The sequence below is a fragment of the Drosophila virilis genome, unplaced genomic scaffold, assembly GCF_030788295.1.
Source record: "Drosophila virilis strain 15010-1051.87 unplaced genomic scaffold, Dvir_AGI_RSII-ME tig00001590, whole genome shotgun sequence".
In the NCBI taxonomy this organism is placed as follows: domain Eukaryota; kingdom Metazoa; phylum Arthropoda; class Insecta; order Diptera; family Drosophilidae; genus Drosophila; species Drosophila virilis.
The window spans coordinates 760,626-782,545 of NW_027212847.1; the positions used below are offsets into that span (position 1 = coordinate 760,626).

Consider the following 21,920-nt stretch of genomic DNA (forward strand, 5'->3'; position numbering starts at 1 on the left):
ACTGGAAAACTTGAAAGCGACCGAGAACAGTCGGTTTTCGAGAGGAGGAGTAGTTAACCACTGGCAATTGGTATTTGCTGACCCAGCGTTCTGGGGAAGCCAATGACCAGAGTCATGATCGCGACAGATATGTCGCAACTATGTTGCCGGCCTCGACGGTCATCCGACACCACACAAGAGGCGCTAACGCTGCACTTTTGGGGGCAGCGACGGCGACTCTATGAAAGCGACGGAGGCTCTGTGCTTATTATAACCAACATTTTATTTCATTAGTCTAGGTTTGGAGATGAATAAAGCGAAGCGTACCGCTCTGTTTTTAGTTAACTCAACTGCTTTTATTAATGCAAATAATCAAAACATATAAAACTGCATGTATAAATGCACTTATATATATATATATATATATATATATATATATATCTATATATATATATATATATTGTTGGTCTGTTTTATTTGAAATTTTTTAAATTAAGTTCCATAATATGCTACAATTATACGCACCTGGTGAAGAAATGTTCGCTTGTATAAAATTATTAGTATTCCTTCCTGCAGGGGAATAAGAAGTAAGATTAAATGTTGATAGAAATAAGAAATGCGACAAATTATATACAATTACTGAAGAGAGAAATTTTCATTGATGAGGAGAGGGGGATTAACAGCCGACACGGGTTAATGCAGGCCATCTAGTGGCAAAACAGAGGGAGACGGGTGAAGGTGATCGTCTCATGGTACGGCGGGTACACTGGGTCCGAAACCAGGACCCGATCTGGAAAACTTGAGCGTTTAATAGTGTATTTTGTTAATTAATATTAGCGTCTCACCTGTGTTGTTCACATTTACTTGTCGTCGCAGCTGTTTATGTTGTTCAGAAGTTAGATGTTCCGTTTTGGATAGTGCTGTGTAGGTTTGTTATGCCACCGACATGTAGCTTTGTTGTTATCGACTGTTATCGTATTGCGTACCAGGGATGGGACTACACCCAGAAAAACCGATGACCCAGGCAGCGCGGCCCACCGAGAAACAATGCAGTTCCGTAACAGGACAACATTTGAAACTTTGCCCAAAAACTCTTTGAAGCTTTCAAGGAAGCTTGGATTCTCCAAAAAGTATGATTTGAGCCCAAAACTTAACATATTTGACCCCCATTTCTACCAAGGAGGGATGGACTTTCCAAAAAATGCCAAACACCCATTAGAATCTGCGCATTTAAGCAATAACCATTTTTTTATAATCATAATCTAAATTAAAAGTAGAAGTTATAATGAAACTAAATGCTAAAAAAACGTTATACATAATACATACATACATATACATATCATACTATTATTAATTTTCATTTCGCCTTGGTAATTAACTGTGTTGCACCATTCTCCTTGGAAAACATTTTTTCCGTTTCTTGAAGCTGATTTCTGATTGGCTGTTGGATATTCCACGATTGTATCTGTGCAGTACCGAACCACTGATAAAACATATAAGTCACCATAGCAATAATTCCCGATACTTCAAAAACTATTCGCCACTGATCAATGGAATCCTAAAAAAAAGAAACACATCATGAAAATTATGGCACTTGTATATGTTTACGGTTATTTCCTTATACTCGCAAGAGTTGTATTATTATAATGATAATTATTATTACTTTGTGATGAATCTAAGGATCCAATAAATAATGTTTTCAGATCGACCAAACATTGGGGGACCTATTTTCTGCTGTGTCAGCCCCATGAGTAAGTTCATTTTGTTATACCCGATTGCTGAGAGTGCTATGGAAAACAATTAAAGAAGTTTGTATGTACATACTTATATTGTGAATGGGTAGACGCTGTCTTTAGTGCCTGCGACAACAAATATTCAGGCATCATGAGAAAAATCTGACTTATTTTATTTTATTAAAAGCTAAATGACATCAATTAAATAATTTTAATTTTAAGGAGATATTTTTGTTGATTTCTGTAGGAACCAATTTCGTTATTAGAAGAATTCTTATGAAATGGAAAATAGCAACAGAACATTATTTCGACGCTACGATATCAATGAGAGCACTGAGATCAAGTCTGTTCTCTTTCAAGTAGGCACTGAGCGAAAGATTCAGGCATCCTTTTACAAAATTTTCATTATTCATGCGTCTAGTTGGTATGGGAACCTGAACGTGGAAAAATTTCCATGAACACTATTTAGTGCGAGTAAGCACGCGCACTACCAAATGAGTTTTTATATACATATATTACCAATTTAATGATTGTGTTAAAATTATTGGAATAAGAAGGTATCCCTATCCGTGCACAGATTTAACATTTTTGGACATCCAAATTACTACTACTACTACAAATAGTGTTCATTTGTGGAATTAGTCCAAACTATATACCCAACGAGATGAATATAATCGGCACACCCAAAACCTAATATCCCTATTTTATTTCTTTTAGCAAAGTGAATGACAGCAAAAGAGTAAGAAATACATATGACATACAGGAAACTGATTTCGCTTACTCCCGGGGCTCTTTCAATTTCAGTAATTACCGTTGTACTGTCTGTATGCGCATTTGTCCGCACAAGCAGAAATGCCCACAAATTCAAATTTTTTCAAAAGTCGGTTGTTTTCTTACCTTTTAAAGGGACGAGCAATATGAACGAATGAAAGGAGTTGCTACGTCGTCACGAAATTTCTGCATTTTAGCTCGTTATCTTTGGAAAAGGTACCTAAGCGTTGCCTTTAAAATATTTTAGACTCACTATTCACGTATACTTTCACTCATTGCTTTGCGCATTGTGTGAATCTGTTTTTCCCTGCATCGCTTCTCACAATACCCCGACATACATATGTTTGTGTTGTGTGGATGTGTGCACAAGTAGATTACGGCGTTTGTCGTGAGCCAGAGGTTATTTCATCAATTCTGAGCTTTTTGTTCCAGTGGTAGCAAAAGGCACACACATTCAAATACTCTATTGTGTATTTCTGGTATTAAAATAGGTATATCTCAGTCGTATTTCTACAAGGGTAATTCATCGTTGGATTGTCGAAGAATTTTAAGAAAAGACCAAAAATTTACTGTTCAAGCTTTGCGACTTGCTTGATGACTATTAGTATTTGCTGACCAGAGTTCTTGGAGAGCCAATGACCAGAGTCATGATCGTGACGGATATGTAGCAACTAAGTTGCTGGCCGCGACGGTCATCCGACACCACACACGAGGAGCTAACGCTGCACTTTTGGGGCAGCGATGGCAACTCTGCGACAGCGACGGCGGCTCCGTCTAGCTTTACTTATTATAACCAAAATTGTATTTTATCAGTCTTATTTGCGATATGAATAAAGCGAAGCGTACCGCTCCTAAAGTTAACTCAACTGCATTTATTAATGCAAATAATCAAAACATATAAAACTGCATTTATAAATGCACTAATTGGAGCCCAGCGTACAAACTCGCAAGTAATCTTTGATAAATAAAAACCCGAAAGTCAAAAATTCGGGGCAACAAAAAATATAATAAGCCTACAAAAGGAACTACGCGCAAATATAAAGCCACAATATGACGCTCCACGAAGAATACCTTTTGTGACTGCAGTGCAGGAGTTCATCGTAGTATACTAGATTAACCATAGTCTTAACAGAATCATGTAAGTGACTTGTGACGTGAAAATAAACATATTTGATATACTTTCAAGCCGATGCGCTAGTTCGCTGCATGAAACATATCATATAACAGAGTTTAAAAAAAAGTAATATATAATAAATAATGCTTTTATAAACAACACCAGTTTCGTTGAACCTCATTCGCCACAAAAGAAAACCCATTTTGGGAATTTTTTTATACGTCAGTTTGAAAAACCTTAATCACTCTGTGAACGGTTTTGCTTAAAATTTTGTTTAGGTGCGAATGAGTGACTGCGACTCCGACGTACACGATCAGGGACACTACGACAGCGACGATAGTGTTTCTGCTCGTTTAATAGGAGGATTTGATACATTACAGATATCAAGGTGTGCTGTTCTAACTGAACCAAACACAAACGCAGATTTAGCCATGGATCCTGAGCAGTTGCGCATGATAATTGATGCCGCAGTGCAGAGCGCGCTCGCAGCACAAACGTAAGAATTTGTGAATAAGGAAGGCGCTAAGGCAGGAGCTTCAACAACAGATTGCGCAGGTGTCAAGCAAGTTAAAAAAAAACCAAATAACTTTCAGTCCCAGAAGTGCAGGTGAAATCATAAACGGGGTGGAATGTAACGAGCCGTTCGACGTGGTAAAATGTTTACTGAGTTCCAAGGGAATCAAAACAATTACTTGTCCTGGAGGCAAGCCGTGCATGCCGCAACATGACGTATCACGTCACTACCAAGCCACTGTAATCATTAGGAGTAAAGTGAGGGGCGCGGCAGACGCGGTTGCCGCCTCATTTAACACGCCGTTAATTTTTTGGGCTATCATAGCGAGGATTGACTTTACTTATAGTGACAAGCGGCCTATCCAAGTGATTGAAAAGGAAATGGGTACGCTTATGCAGTGCGACATGTCCATTCTACAGTACTACGACGAGGTTGAGAAAAAACTCACGTTACTTACGAACAGAGTCCATATGACGTATGACAGCAATTTGGCGGCGGGCATGTCTGAAAAATTCAGGGGTGACGCACTTCGCGTATTCTTCTCTGGACCAAAACGTAGTCTAACCGCTGTGTTGTTTTCGGCTCACCCTTCGGATCTGCCGACGGCACTAGCGATAGCCCAGGAGGTTGAGGCTAATCACGAGAGATATGCCTTCGCAATAAGCTTTGCTAGGGGACAAGAAGAGCGAGTTCGTCCAGAGCAGCGCCCACAAGGGCGCCAGCAACAATAGCAACAACAGAAAAAGCAATTCTCTCAGGGTAGCCAGGGCAATAATCCTCATTTCAAGAAAAATAACGGACAATTCACAGATAGAGCCCAGAATAGAGCTTCAGCCGATAATGCCCCAGTTCCCATGGCAGTCGACCCTTTTTCTTTCAGTTTTAGACAACCCACGAACTTTTCGAATCTCCAAGGCTCGGCTAAGCTTAACGCCAGCCAAGGTCAGGGAAATAAGCGCCCTGCCGAATCAGACCACTCGACGGGCCAAAGGCGGCAAAGGGTACACCACGCCCAGGCAAGCGTGGCTAAGAGCGCAGGATATGCCGACGCGGCACAAGAAGTATCAGACGGGGATAGATATGAAATTTTTATTTGACACGGGTGCGGCACAAAACTACATCAGGCCAGACAAACGCCTTAAAGGCGTCGTCCCTGTTGAGTCCCCTTTCGCTGTCCATTCTGTCCATGGATCCAACAAGATCGCTGAAAATGCAAGTTGTCCATGCTTGGGTACGACATTTTTTTTTTCCTACTAGACTCCTGAACCACTTTTTATGGAATAGGGGGTCGACCTGCTAAAGCAGGCGGGAGCGGTTTTATGCCTACAAAATGGTATGTTAACATTTTGTGCGACTTCGGAAGCGTTGCAGTACCATAAATGTTCGAACGTAAACCACACAAAGAAAAAAGAAGTCGAGGCACCACCTGCGATGAAGGCAGATTTCCTGCGAGTACTTCACCGAAACAGCAAGGCTTTCGCGAACTCTAACAAGGCGCTGCCTTACAACAGGGCTGTTTTGGCAACAATCCGTACGACCGTCGAAAGTGTGATCTACTCAAAACTATATCCTTACCCTAGGGGTGTAGAGGATTTTGTCATTTCGGAAGTCAACTAACTTCTTAAAAATAGCATAATCCGAAAGTTTAAATCGCCATACAACAATCCGTTGTGAGTCGTCGATAACAAAGGCACAGATAAGTTAGGTAATAGAAATAAACGCCTGGCGACAGACTTAAGGCAGCTTCACCCTAGGACTGTTGCCGACAAATACACAATGCCAAGTATCGAAATGGTACTGGCGAATATGGATAAAGCCAAATACTTCACGACGCTCGACCCGATATCAGGTTATCACCGGATTACTCTGGCAGAGCAAGACCGTGAGAAGACGGCCTTTTCGATCAATGGAGGAAAGTACGAGATGTGTCGAATTCCCTTTGGTTTAAAGAATGCAGCGAGCATTTTGCAGAGAAAGATGACGCTCTGCGGAAGCAAATTGGATAATCTTGCTACGTTCATGTAGACGACGTCATCGTGTTTTCGGAAAACAAGTCGGACCATGTCAAGCATGTCGACGGGGTATTAGGGAGCCTTTAAAACGCAAATATGCGTGTGGCGCACGAGAAGTCACAGTTTATTAAAGAAAGCGTCGAGTATCTCAGCTTTATAGAGATATGATGGTGCAAAATCAGATCCATACGCTGATACGCTGAGCCGACTACGGTGTTTGAAGTAAGATCCTTTTTGGGATAGCGACCCAATCTCTGACATCCAAAAAGGGGAAAAAGAATCCATTAGCAAGTACAGTTCTGGAAAGGTCCCCTTACAATTCAACGATGCTCAGCGCAACGCTTTCCAGGGACTTATTAGCGTCGGAAAACGTCACACTGATATACCCGGACTATAAAAAACCATTCGACTTGATTACAGACACCTCAAGCTACGGCATTAATGCAGTTCTGTCACAGAATGGCCACCCCCTAACGATGATATCCCGGTCTTTAGAAGATAGTGAAGCAAACTACGCAACTAATGAGAGATTGCTGGCCATCGTTCGGACATTATGCAAACTACGGCACTTTTCTACAAGCCTGGCAAAGAGAATCATGTAGCTGAAAACCGCGATGAGCCAGAATCTGACTCGGCTGCAATTCACAGTGAATTCTTCCTGTCTCATACAATCGATTCGACAGAGAAGCTTCTAAACTGCTTCCGGAACCAGATGGTATTAGAAGAAGCACGCTTTCCTCTGAAGAGGAATTTCATACTTTTCAGCGAAAAAACTCGACACTTAATAACTTTCACCGATAGGGACGCCCTTATCGAAACAATAAAGACCGTCATTAACCCGAACGTGGTTAACGCGTTTCACTGTACTCTTCCAATCTTGGCCAGTTTCCAGCATTAGTTGGTAAGACCTTTCCGACCACGCACATTCGTATTGCAAAAAATTGCAAGGATGCGAATTGGAAGAAAACTGCAAAGGTAGTTTCAGGTCAATGTGACTACTTCAATAAGAAACAATACTAAGTGATATTGGCAATTATATCCAAAATTAAATACAAACTGTCAGGTAGGTCAAATAGCAAAACAACAGAAGAGAGGGCGAAATCAGTTCGGCAAGATTGGACCAAATCAGATGCAACAGCGAGGAAAGTCAATGCAGTAGATGTATTGCACAAATATTTAGATGAAACGCAGGTGGACATTTGGGAAAACAACCGTAAAATGTTTGGACTCTGAAGAAAGATAGAATTTCTTTGCGAAGAAATGCAAAATGAAATACAATTCTTTAAACAAAAGTTTGACAGCAACGCTACGTTTATTAGGAAAATGAAAACGATAGAATTCGATGTACAGAACATGATAAAAGAACTAGCAGGACAGATGCAAGACATTTGTCAATAAAAAATAGGGGGATACCCACCTTCTACGGGGATTCCAAAGAGTGGGATCCCTTCGCCGAGTTGTTAACAGAGTTGGTTCAATCGAGGATTTGAGTTGAGCTCTTAAATTTAACTATTTGAAAACGGCACTAAAAGGAGAAGCATGATGCATGGTATCGCATTTGCACATACGCTCCGCAGCAAATTGCAATGCGACTTAAGAATTGTTAACCAAGCGTTTATGAAAACAAAAGGAAAATATTTTCCGAACAATTAAATAGGCTTATAGAGTTCCCAGTACTGTGCAGTGATACCACAAAGCACATTAAAGCATTTATTGATTCAATTAAGGAATCAAATTATTTAATAAAATTGAAAATGGGCTTACCAGAAAACGCATATGCATTTTCACACATGATTCATCGCAAGTTTAATAGCAAAACATTGCAATCATGTGAAAATCATGTAAGACAAGTAAGAGTTTCTAGTCGGGAGCTCCCGACTAGGGGATACCGTGAACCCTCTTCCTTCAAATGCATCAAATGCATATATATATTTTATTTTAGAAGCTATATGTGATGTTTGGTGACCCTAGCTCTTATTAGCTCTTATAGGTTCAGAGATCCTTGCGTTCATACATACAGACGGACATGGCTAGATCGACTCGTCTATTGATGCTGATCAAGAATATATATATATATATATGGGGTCGGAGATGCTTCCTTCTGCCTGTTACATACATTTGGATTTCGCACAAATACAATATACCCTTATACCCATTTTTAATGGGTTCAGGGTATAAAAAGAACAAAAGAAGTTCAAAAATTGTCCGATGTATTGGAGTACTTAGACTAAAGGTTGAATGCTTTAGTTTCATTGAAGGATGAGGAACAGAAACCAACTGTAAAGTTTCTGGGCATTATGCATTACAATGCTTTAAATTTAGAGGCTTAGGCCCAAAGGCTAGAAGCCGCAAGAAAGGCACAATTATGTTTAAGTGCTTAAAACACTCGAGTACCAAGAGATACACGAGTGAAATTTTATGTGCTAAATGCAACAAATACCACCACACAATGCATCACTTTGATAGAAGAGAAGAAGTGAACACATGCGTGGCTGTACGGCAAGGCGCTAATAGCCTCAATATGGTAAAATCGAAAAATTCCGTTTATTAATTGATAGTGGGTCGCAAACGAAAATAAATCTGTAAATAATATTGATATTAAATGATAAAGCTATATATTAACTGATCCACAAATAAACAAACCAGGTCAAGTAGATCTGGTTCTCGGCACTGACCTACACACTCATTTTTTTAAAATTGAAATAATAAAAATAGACGGGCTTCTCGGCCAGAACACAGAATTCGGGACGAAATTCAAAGGAGAGGAAAAATAGTCGCGTCAGCCATTGAGGTTAAAGATTTGGAAAGATTTTGAGAGTTAGAAGAATAAAACAAAGAACATGCAGAATACCCTGAACCCTCTTCTTCCAACATCAAATACGTATATATATTCTTCTCTAGAAGCTATATGTCATGTTTGGTATCCTAGCTCTTATTATTTACCAAAATTCCCAAAAAACAGCATATCGATATCGATTTTTATCGATTGCTTGGAAACGGAGTAGTTTATCGATTATCGGAAACAATATCGATCTGCGCAGGCACTAGGAGCACCTACATCTAAAATTTCAAGTCTCTACCGCTTATAGGTTCTGAGATCCTTGCGTTCATACATACGGACGGACGGACGGTATACGGACGGACAGACATACGGACATGGCTAGATCGACTCGGCTATTGATGCTGATCAATATATACACTTTATGGGCTCGGAGATGCTACCTTCTGCCTGTTACATACATTTGGATTTTCACAATACCCCTTACAATATACCCCTATACCCATATTTAATGGGTTCAGGGTGTAAGTTCAAAGTTCCCTTGCCAGGATTCGAACTGGCAACTGACCGTATTACTTGCTGTCGACTCTACCCAACAGCCACACCAGCAAAAAAACATGTAAGACGTTCTAGTCGGGAGCTCCCGACTAGGGAATAACCTGAACCCTCTTATTCCAAACCAAATAAATTTTAATAAATGTTCCCTTGGCAGGGTTCGAACTCGCAACTGACCGCATTACTTGCTGTCGACTCTACTCAACGGCCACACCTGACAAAAATAAAAGTACTTTCCCCGGTATGGCTCGAACTCGACACAGACCGCACCACTTGCTATGCCTCTACTCAGCAGCCACACCAATAATTACGTACTGAAGTATGATAAAAAAGGAACTAAAATAGCATTACAGAAAAAAGTCGCAATTACCATTCTGTTGGAATGCGAAGCAGACGCGCATGAATGTGTGTCTGTACATTTATACAGAAACTCTTAAAGTTTCGCTGGCTGCCCCATCCAATTGCGCAGTTGCACTTTGGTTTTTTCTTAACCAATCTTTATGCATTTTTTTACAGTAATCTTATTGTACCATAGAATATTTGTGTATTCTGAAAAAGTCAATTGCATTAAAATTGTAGCTTAAATTGGTTGGCAATAAAAGATGGGTTATTAACTTGATTTATAGCTCTGTGGTGGTAGCGGGGAGGTGGCGATAGGTATAAAATGAAAGACACTTGGTATATATCGGTATGTATCGATTGCGTGGAAACGGAGTAAGTTATCGATTATCGTAAACAAAATCAATCTGCGTAGGCACTAGGAGGACCTACATCTAAAATTTCAAGTCTCTAGCTCTTACAGTTCTGAGATCCTTTCGTTTATACATAGGGACGGACGGACGCACAGACAGACAGACGGACATAGCTAGATCGACTCGGCTGTTGATGCTGATCAAGAATATATATACATTATGGGGTCGGAGATGCTTCATTCATGTGCATTTTTCAAAAATACAATATACGCTTCTTACGTATTTTGAATGGGTTCAGAGTATAAAGAGACTGGCAGATGATAATGATACAGCTAACAATATGCACAATATTAAGGATATAGCTTTGAGATGGATTCTTACTATCTTATGTTTGAATGAACATTCAACAAATGCTAAAAATGGCAATCAAACAAAAAAAATGGGCTTGGAGTAGTGCTAGTGAAAACACCTGCGAAATTTTACCTTTTAAACCAAACAGACCATCGAATTGTGTTTAACAGCCAAAACATACTGGGTAGAACTAGAGGGCAAGAGCAGTTTGCTCTTTAAGAACCTGCGTAACACGACACTGCGAAAAAAACACCACCAAAAATAGTGAACTTGTCAGAGCGAGGAATATTATCTATCAGATCTGACAGTACGGCTAGAACAGAACATAAATTTTAATTGCTCATCACAAAATGCAATCAGAAAGGCAAGAAATCATTAACATCAACTAAGATTAGTACTTGTTAGGAATAAAATAAGCTGCTCAGTACAGTCCAAGAGTTAAAAGACCACCACGTAGAATTGAAATATTTAAATTTTGACCAAAATTCCATAAGCTACCCACGCTAAGAAATATATCACAAGGAGCACCTTAAAACATTACAAGATGTTGGTCACAATAATTTAAAAAAAACTGTTTTTCATATAAGGACACACTTTTGTGTTTTGAATTTTGTTTATCAATCAATTGAAATTGTTCTAGTCGAGTCTGCGCAAAGTGAGACTTAAGACTTCGGGTTGCCTACTAGAGAGCTGCATGAATAGCAAACTAGTAAGCGGTTCTAGTCGGGAGCTCCCGACTAAGGGATATCCTAAACCCTCTTCTTCCAACATCGAATGCATATATATATTATATTTTTTAAGCTATATGTGAAGTTTGGTGACTCTAGCTCTTATTATTTGCCACAATTGCCCAAAAAACAGGATATCGATTCTTATCGGTTGCTTGGAAACGCAGTAAGTTATCGATTATCGGAAATAAAAGACGAAAATTAAAAAGAAGACAGGAAAAAAAACAAAACAAAAACAAATAAATGCGCATGCACATTACATACGGTCTCCCTGTTTTTTGTTCGTCTATTTTTTTTTCACTGGTTGCGTTTGCTGTATAAAACCACAAACCAAACAACATGTAAACTGGATAATCAGAGTACATCGATGGCTGGTCCAAGGTCACCTTCGTTTTTGTTTGCGTTCATAAAACGGTATCGCTGCTTTTTCATTCCTTCGCACTGCAGGAAACTGCTTTAGCTTACTCTCAGTGCTTTTTCAATTTGTGTATTTGTCGTTGTACTTGGCAGAAACATCTGAGCATAAATTTTGTATTCCCAGGGCTTCGTAAGCTCGAGTATTGGTATCCTTCAAAAGTGAGGTTCACAAACTATTGCTCAGCAAGGGACCCCCAGACACAGAAAACCTTCTCGTTCGCAAAAAAGTCCACATAGTAATACCATATGGCTGCTATATGAAGACAATTAAGATATTTCCAAGCGACATTACAGTGACCGACAATGGCTAACTGCAGATTCGCGAAAGCAACGATTTCCCAAAAACAAGACAAATTTGGTAAATTCTTCTTAATATTCAATCACACCTCTAAATCAAAAAATGTCGATGCAAGCTAACTACAAACAAAAAACTAAGTTAAGTTTAAAATGTACATAAGCGCCAATTCTAAGAAACACATTCGCAATTGAAAGGTAATCTTTATTAAGTAGTTTATAATATAAAAACTGAATGAACTGAGATGCGAAATGAAGAGTTTTAATGAAGAGTCGGGTTAATATTATAAAAGTATATATACAAGATTATACTTTACCTCTTGAGTTACTAAGAATCCAACGGTCAACGGTGATAGGAAAGACGCCGACATATGAATCGTTTGGCAGAAAGCTAATACTGCTCCTGAGTGTCCATAGTTTGGCGCGATGTCTATAATATTGGCCATTGCTCCCGCGTAGGATGCCGTAATAAAAATAACTGCTATGAACCAGGTAGTCAAAAGAAACGGTATGCTATCTATATAACCTATACATAAAATAAGTAATCCTGGAACAACTTGCGATAAGGCAGTAAATAATTTTCGCACTGTTGTAAGACCCAAAATTTTATGATATAACAGTTTATCTGCAATATAACAAAAAAACACCGACGAAATATAAGAGCAAAGAAAAGGCATTCCCGACAAAATTCCATTTGTTCCAAACTCAAACTTAAGAATATGATTCATAAAAGTCGGACCATTAACTATAAAAACATAATGTATAAATATTCTGCCGAAAGTTGTAACTGCAATTGCCCAAACTGGCAAGGATCTAAATATTTGCCCCCAAGGTACTTTCACTGTATATGCATTTCGAACATCTTCACCAATATTAAGCTCAATGTAATTTAGTTCCTCTTTGGTTATTCTGGGATGTTCCTGTGGTGTGTTATAAGCTAAATTGTACCATAAAATGCACCATCCAATTCCTAATGCACCGGTTGTATAAAAAACCAGTTGCCAACCAAAATTTGTAATAATAAACCCACACAGTGGATACGTTAAGCCAATTCCAATACTAAATCCTTGAAAGCTTGACATAAACCGTGAACGTTCCGTCGTGGGTATCCAATAGCCCACCATAGCGTACATTGCAGGCCAAGTTAAGCCAGAAGCAAATCCCTGAATTGATCGTAAAAAAATTACGACAGCATAATGAAATTCTGCAGCTAATGGCATAAGTAGACTGCATAATGCAGTTGCCATCTGTGACCAACCGAATACACACTTGGTTCCAAATGCTTGAGTAGAAACTCCACCAACTACTTGAGATAGCACGTAACACCAATAGAATGAACTTATTATCACAGATTTCACTATTGATGAATGGTCTTCAGAGCCACTGCCCTAAAACGTAAGATAAAGTTCAATCTTTCGAATATGTAACATTTTATGAAGCTATGTATTACCATATGTAATGTATTAGATACATTTTGATTTTCAGTCAGTGTTTCATTGCCATTTGATATCATAGCAACCAAAGCAAAATTCATATCATTTCGCATCATGAATGACACCAGAAAACCAGACCAGGAAAGAAAATATAAAACCAACCGAGCTGGAATTTTATCTGTAATTAAATTATTTGAGAACATAAATACACGTAACATAAGCAGATTAAAAATTATTTTCGGGATGCCGAAGATAAAACAAATGTTCACTTACAGATTTGTCATATATCGTTGCTTTATGCTTTCTCCAATTATTTCTACTGATATCATATAGTGGTCCGATGTTGAAAAGATTTTGCATATATATTAGGATCATAGTGGATCTAATGAATCCCGGGTAAGACCAAGTTATCCTAATAAAAATAAGTAAAATAGGTCTAGTCGGAAGTGATCGACAAGCGAAGACCATAAACCATTTTCTACAAACACGAAATGCAGTTTGCGTATCGCGCTTGATTGCATTTGCATTTAATTATATATTTGAAAAAAGTTACTACCCTGGCCTTCCTTGCCACCGCCTCATTATTTTCAACTTTACGAATTACGAATGTAAATTAGTGCATTTATAAATGCAGTTTTATATGTTATATGCAGTTGAGTTAACTAAGTGCGGTGATTTATGGAAAGGAGCTGTACGCATATCCAAACTTTGACTTATGAAATACAATTTTAGTTATTATAAGCAAAGCTAGCCTACGGCGCCGTCGCTGCCACAGAGCCGCCGTCTCTGTCGCAGAGTCGCCGTCGCTGCCCCCCAAAAGTGTGTGGTGTCGGATGACCCCTGGCTTCCCCAGAACGCTGGGTCAGAAAATACAAACAGTCAGTAGTTAACTACTCCCCCTCTCGAAGACCGTCCTCGGTCGCTTTCAAGTTTTCCAGCATCTGCGAGATTTTTCGGGAGTTTCGGCTGCCGATACTGTCTCGAACCTCCTAGATGTTGTTAAGGTTGTCCTCACTCAGACGATGAATGTAGGGAAGGCTGAGCACCGTGTCGTGACCACTGATGTATAGTAACGGGGATGTCACTACTGCCGGGAACCGATTTTTTACGCTCATGCGATTAAAGTATCGCGTGCCATTCACCATGGCATTGGACGTGAAAGTGACAAGGCATGTAAAATCTACTTTCATTGCGGCGCGGTCGTCATAGCTAAGTATTACGCTGCGATCGTTTATGATTATAGATTCGTCATCCATTATGGTGACAGGGTCAGGGTGATTCGGCTGCGTTTGGCTATGAGCCGTACCTCCTGCATGGAGGCCTTGCGCGCAGCTGCTGCTCTCGGACCGATTCCAGAACGTAGCAGTTGCTGTTTGTGAACAATTTGCTACAGCTAAAATCTGGCCATCGCAATCAGCCACCAAATTGTGTTGAAGTTGAATATGGTTATCTTCCTGCATTGCTTGCTTATTATAGGGAACGGAATTATGAAAGTTATTACATTGTTAATAATAGATACTTTCAATATGTCTGTTATGGAGGTCCCTGTGACTTGGTCATTGAGAATATACAGTAAATCAGAGTGCTCAATTCTTGTTGGATTTTTTATTTTTTCTATAGCTAAGCATATAGTAAGCAAAAGGTTCCTTATTACTGTTATTATCATTCTGTTGCACGTACTTGGGGTTTCAAAACGCCCTATCCTTGAATACTGCTCTCGCATCTGGTCTCCACAGTATAACCAAAGACAATATAAACACTAAGATGAGTAACGCCATACAACAAAATGCTACGATGCAGCTTGATTTTTTGAAAATTGAGAACAAAAACGAAATCTGTAGCATTGCGCTCTCACACCCGAGAGAACGAAAAAGCTAAAAATAGAATTTTCAGCTCTCAGCTTCGGCTCTGTGAGGGCCGTGCAAGCAATTATGTTTGTATGCGTGTGAATATACATATACATATTTGAATGTGTTGTTATCCACTGCTCTGGCAAAGTCTCTGGCTGGCAAAGAAACAATTTTCTTAGTTTTTTAGCGCAGATCACGACCTACCCAAAATTTCTGTTGATATATGATTGCATTTCGTGTACTGAGGTTGGCTCCTTACAAAAATATTTGTATTTTTAAGTCGATGCAAATATTTAAGTAATTTTTTTTTATTTGAAATTATTAATTAAATTATTATTATTTTTAAGTAATACAAAATAAATTTAGGAAATAAAAGTGCAAATTGGTTGTTTTCAAAGATACATTTAATAAATTTTTATTATTTTTTATTTTATTATTTTTTGTTCGAATCATAAAGAACAAAGTAAGCAGGGAACACCGCGAGGAGGCCGTTATAATAATTATGGGGTCATAACTAAATATGACCTTCGAGTCGACTTGAAATGTAATTGTATTTTTAGCACTCTTTTATTTCTTTTTTGGAGAATAAAAATAATATTAATTAAATTTAAAGAAATTATGTAAATATTTGCATCGACTCAGAAATACATATTTTCTGCGGAGCCAACCTCAGTACACAAAATGCATTCATATATCAACACAAATTTGGGATAGGTCATGATCTGCGTAAGAAAACTAACAAAATTAATTTCTTGCCAGCTAAAGCCAAAGCAATGAAATACAACACATACGGACATACTTCAAAGCTCTTATGTATGTATAATTCACCAAAGGTGCACGCACGGTATTGGCTGAGACAAGAACTTTTCTCGAGCATACACTGTCCAAAAAGAAAAGTTAAATCAATCTATGTGTGCTATTTTCTTAACATAGTTATTGCGCAAGAAGCGCCTTGTGTAAAAATTATAAAAGTTCTTAAACTTTCCTGTAAAATTAATCGTTAATATCTAGGGTAATATATCATTTAAATTAATCATGCATTTCTTGTATAAAGCACAAGCAATTTGCGTCGATCGTAAGTTCTAAACTTTTTCGCTCAATGTACTTCGAAAACGAAGCGACGCAAAGCAGCATCGACCAACTTTGCTGAAGGCAGGCTGGCGACTAACTTCATAGCTCGTGTCAGCATCAGCAAGCCGCGACTTCGGCATTCGTTCGTCTGGTCTTTGGAGAACGAACAACCAGTCGGCAGGCTGCCGTACGAAGCCAATGAAGGACAATTCTCGGTGTTGTCCTTCTACATAAGTTGATTATTGGCGACATAGATTCTCCTTTTCTGCTAGGGCGTCTTCAATTCTCTGCTCCGGCTAGACCAACCAGAAATTATCGTCCCTTATTACTATCTACGTGCACAACAGACTACGCTATGCACAATCCTTTTCGCGACCTATGTAAAAATTATAATAGTTTGCATCACGTTTTCTCTACCGAACTTTCTCTACCCCTAATAAAATCGTTGCTTTTAGGATACCTTCGGGAAGTCGCTGACCATTCCCAGCTATGAGCAGGGGCATAGCTTGCCGGACAGGCTGAAAAATTTTCCCCCACGGTGATCGGTGATCGGTCGGTGATTTCCCATTACTTTTCTCTTTGTCCTATCTACTTAACACTCTTTATCTAACTTACATTGTTTTACTTAATTAACAATCTTCTTACATTCTTTTTTCCTATTTATTGTATTTTCTTTATTAATATAGCAAATTAAGATTATTTTTATTTTATTTGAGAACATTTTTTTCCTACTTACAACCTTCTGCTTGGATGTAGGCTCTAATAGCGTCACTGACAAAATTAGCTGTGAAAAGGGGCACAGCTGGCCGGACTGGCAAATAAAACACCTCTATCGGTCGGTGATGCTATTTAGAAAATTTTATTCTTTAACTAGGCTTTTAGCATATAATTCTATTGTATAATCTATTTAATAATGAGGAAGACACTCGTTTTGTCGACCATTAATAAATAAATAAATAAAAAATAAATAAATAAATAAATAAAAAGGTGAATCTGTGGCGGCCTGCCTATCTTTTGTGGAATTTAGAATTTATTGGTTAAGTTGGTTAATCAAATCTTGTACTTAGGAATTTATTGAAATCTGCATGTCCAGTGTCAACATCCGGCAATTTCCTCATATGGGAATGCGGAAACAGTCCCGTCAGTTTCATAGATTCTTCAGTCATTATCTTGTAGTCCGATAGGTTGTAGTGTGACATAAGTATCCGTAGACGTCTCTTAGTAAGATGTTCCATTCCATAATTGGTATGTAGTCCGCGTGCGAGTAGTCTGTCATCCGTGCCGTTGTCATTGATATGACTGAAAGCATGGTGAACGTAATCCTAAAATGTTAAAACTACTGTTGTCCTTGCGGACCACCCTTCAATGCGGACCATACCTATAGTCCGTCCGCTTCAACCTTTTTTTAACTAAACAAGGGCGATAACTTGTTGCCTAGTCTGCGGTTCGTCTTATCCTTTTCACGTACTTTTAAGACTGTGTTCTGTCACCTTTGGTTAGCCCTGGCGTTCTGCTGAATTTGAGCCCTTTCTATCTTGCCTCTAATCTCGCGGGTAGATTCCCGCAGAGAGTTAAGCAAAATGTCCTTAGGCTTTTTCTCGATCACTAAGTGAATGGCATTGTTATATTCGATAGTGACCTGCAGGATGAGGTCGACCGTGTCAACTTTACCCCTTTGTAGGTTTAAGCACCTAGCTATTTTCAGAAGAATGCTGTGAAAGCGTTCTACCTGCCCACGTGCTATGAAGGAGAGGTGCATTTACCATGCTGGCGCCGTAATTATTCAATAGCAGAGACCTGATAATCTCTGACTTGAATGCGAGTTTATTATCGTAATATACCTGCTTAGCCGAAGGGAAAATATTCATAAAAGCTAGCAGGAGCGGTCTCGTGTCTTCTATCGTTCGAGATGCTATAGGCTGGACCACCGCAAATTTTGAGAATTCGTCTACGCAAGTCAACGGTATTTTTTGTCTGTGGAGAAAATGTCGATATGTATCATTTTCCTGTTTTTGAGGGAAGTGGCGGCTGGCCGCTGCGTGCTGGGTGTCTGTCGTATTTAGCTTTCGTGAAAATGTGTTCTCTTCTATCACTGACGTCGGCCACGAAGCTTTTGCAATACTAAAGCTTCGAGGTCGGAAAGGCTCTTACCAACTCATGCTGGAAACTGGCCAAGATCGAAAGAGTACTGTGAAACGCCTTAACCACATTTGGGTTAATGGCCGTCCTTATTGTGTTGATAAGGGCGTCCCTATCGGTGCAATTTATTATGTGGCGAATTTTTTTTGTATGTTTTTGGAAGAAGAAGGGTCGACTTCCATGGGAACTGGGGCATTATCGGCCACAGCTTTATTCTGGGCTCTATCTGTGGATTGGCCGTTATTTTTCTTGAAATGAGGATTCTTGCCCTGGCTACCCTGAGAGAATTGCTTTTTTTACCCTGGACCAATTAAAAATGGGTATAGGAGTATATTGTATTTGTGCAAAATCCAAATGTATGTAACAGGCAGCCATGTCCGTCTGTCTGTCCGTCCGTCCGTCCGTATGTATGAACACAAGGATCCCAGAACCTATAAGAGCTAGTGACTGAAATTTTAGATGTAGATGCTCCTAGTTCCCGCGCAGATCGAGTTTGTTTCCGATAATCGATAACTTACTCCGTCTCCAAGCAATCGATAAAAATCGTTATCGATATCCTGTTTTTTTTTGGCAATTTTGGTAAATAATAAGAACTAGAGTCACCAAACTTGATCGGTTAGACTGCGTTTTAGTCCAGAGATGAATACGCGAAGTGCGTTACCCCTGAATTTTTCACACATGCCCGCCGCCAAATTGCTGTCATACGTCATATGGGCTTTGTTCGTAAGTAACGTGAGTTTTTTCTCAACCTAGTCGTAGTACTATAGAATGGACATGCCGCCCTGCATAAGCCTACCCATTTCCTGTTCAATCACTTGGATAGGCCGCTTGTCACTATAAGTAAAGTCAAGCCTCGCTATGATGGCCCCAAAATTTAACGCCGTGTTAAATGAGGCGGGAACCGCGTCTGCCCGGCCTTTCACTTTACTCCTAATGATTACGGTGGCTTGGTAGTGACGAGAACTTCTGTTGTATGTTTTGAAAATGTTATAGGCGGCATGCGCGGCCTCCCTCCAGGACAAGTAAGTGTCTTGAATCTCATGGAACTCAGTAAGACATTTTACCACGTCGAGCGGCTCGTTACATTCCACCCCGTCAATGAATCCAACTTCCTTATAAGCCTTCACTTCTGGCATTGAAAGTTATGTGTTTCTTAACTTGTTTGACACCTACGCAATCTGTTGTTGAAGCTCCTGCCTTAGCGCGGCTTCCCTATTCACGATTTCTTGCGTTTGTGCTGCGAGCGCGCTCTGCACTGCGGCATCAATTATCATGCGCAACTGCTCAGGTTGGTTCAGTTAGAACAGCACATCTTGATATCTGTAATGAATCAAATCCTCCTATTAAACGGGCAAAAACACTATTGTCGCTGTCGTAGTGTCCCTGATCGTGTACGTCGGAGTCACAGTCACTCATTCGCACCTAAACAAAATTTTAAGCAAAACCGTTCACAGAGTGATTTAAGGTTTTTAAAGCTGACGTATAAAAAAATTACCAAAATAGGATTACTTCTGCTTACTTTTGTGGCAAATTAGGTTTAAGGAAACTGGTGTTGTTTATCAAAACGTTATTTATTATACATTTCTTTATATTTTTTTCTAAAAACTCTCTTTTATGATATGTTTCATTCAGCGAACTAGCGCATCGTTTTGAAACTATATCCCTTATGTTTATTCTCACGTCACAAGTCACTTACATGATTCTTTTGAGACAGTGGTTAATCTAGTAACGATAAACTCCCTAGCTCCAGTCACAAATGGTATTCTTCATGCGTCGTATTGTTTCTCGAGTTTTCACGAATTTTGAACGTACGCGGTTTTTTAATTATTAGAAATTGTTTCTTGTTGCCGCGAATTTTTGACTTTCGTGTTTTTTAATTATTAAAATTTGTTTTTTTGTTGCCGCGAATTTTTCCCTTTCACGTTTTTTTAATTATTAAACAATTAGATCACAGTTCATTTATAGCTGCAGTTTTATATGTTTTGGTTATTGCATTCACAAATGCAGTTGAGTTAACTAAGTGCGGTGATTTATGGAAAGGAGAGGTACGCGTCGCTTTATTCATATCCAAACTTAGACTAATAAAATACAATTTTGGTTATAATAAGCAAAGCTAACCTACGGCGGCGTCGCTGCCACGGACCCGCCGTCGCTTTCGCAGAGTCGACGTCGCTACCCCCAAAAGTGCAGCGTTAGCGCTTCGTGTATGGTGTCGGATGACCGTCGCGGCTGGCAACATAGTAGCCGCCAAATAGACGTACAAATGAATATAAAACCACATACTTTCTTTTAAAACATCTGAGTTTCTGAATTTTCCTGACTTCGTTGAGTAGTATAGTACTGTAGCATTTATATATTAATATTGTCGCTTACATTGGTGGGTAGTTTCAATCGATTTACTTATTTCATTTTGCGATAGCATGAAATAACATCCACTTAATCTATAAATGGGATTTCGATATTAATTTTTGTCGATTGCTAAGAAATGGGGTATGTTATCGATTATTGGAAACAAACTCATGCTACTCGGTCGGCTCTCCGACTCTAGTTCTAGTTCAATTGTCTTTAGCATTAGATTCGATTTTTATATCGACAAGAGTACGTGTGCCTGGTGTAACAAACGTCTCGTTCACAACCGGTCCTATCTTTCATTATTAGCTAAAGCGGATCAGCAGGCAGTCCAACTCCTAGTAGTGCAAGTAATGCAAGGTGATATACTATTTTACACCCAACTGTGCAAAAAATACCCCTACTAAAAAGTACGACAACTGAGCTATGCAAAAAAGAAAAAGTGAACCGAATGCTTCGATAAATATTATTAAACAAACAACGAAAACCACGCAGACTGCGGCAACAAGTGCAGCGCACACATAAGCTTGACGCCGAAGCCGCACGTGCGCTTCGGGCAGCGGAGAGGAAACCAAAATAATTGCGTGGGCAGATCATTAAGTCTCGAGAATAATAGAGAATAATGCCGCTCTGAAACAATACATGCTGCGCTGCAGCAAAAGCTTCGAGAGCATCCAGCAATAATATATAATAAAAACTTGAACAATGTTATCGCCACGTATGTTTAATGGCAGGTCCGCAAGTAAGACACTGATTCGATATATTCCAATCACACACTATAGTAAATCAAAAAGCGTGCGATGAAGGAGCTAAGCGTACGCGAATAGAAAAAGCACCTACTGACAAGCTGAAACTAGATGGCACTGCGACCCAGCTGAGTCTTAAGTTGACAGGTGACAAGACCAAGAACGAGTCCGAGTCTATGTCTGTGGCTGTGAGCATATCAGCTCCAGAGCATAATGCTGGGAATAACCAAAGAAAAAGGTGTCGGACACCTTTGGAAGCATTTATCTATGCTTCCTAGAGCACCACGCTTCGTCTACATATTTGCCAACGAAGTGCGGCGCGTGGGACAAATGAGGCTCACTAGAGTCACTAGGTGCGAGCGTCTCCTCACAGCTGAGATCCAAATAAGATAA

At 39.4% G+C, this 21,920-nt stretch overlaps 1 protein-coding gene across 5 annotated transcripts in view; it reads right to left on the reverse strand.

Moving 5' to 3' along the window:
- Positions 1-1,194: 1,194 nt before the first annotated feature.
- MFS17 (Major Facilitator Superfamily Transporter 17) overlaps positions 1,195-21,920 on the reverse strand; it is a 46,743-nt gene continuing 26,017 nt past the window's right edge. For 2 of the 5 annotated variants that reach the window (XM_032433284.2, XM_070210922.1), the window contains 3 exons: positions 13,390-13,550; positions 12,257-13,327; positions 1,195-1,537 (listed from right to left, as the gene is read on the reverse strand). In XM_032433284.2, coding sequence (XP_032289175.1) covers positions 1,337-1,537; positions 12,257-13,327; positions 13,390-13,550 — 1,433 coding nt within the window. In that variant the 3' untranslated portion in view covers positions 1,195-1,336. Of the gene's footprint in view, positions 1,538-12,256; positions 13,328-13,389; positions 13,551-21,920 lie in introns of those variants that run through there. The other 3 variants (XM_070210921.1, XM_032433286.2, XM_032433285.2) reach the window with 3 other exon arrangements.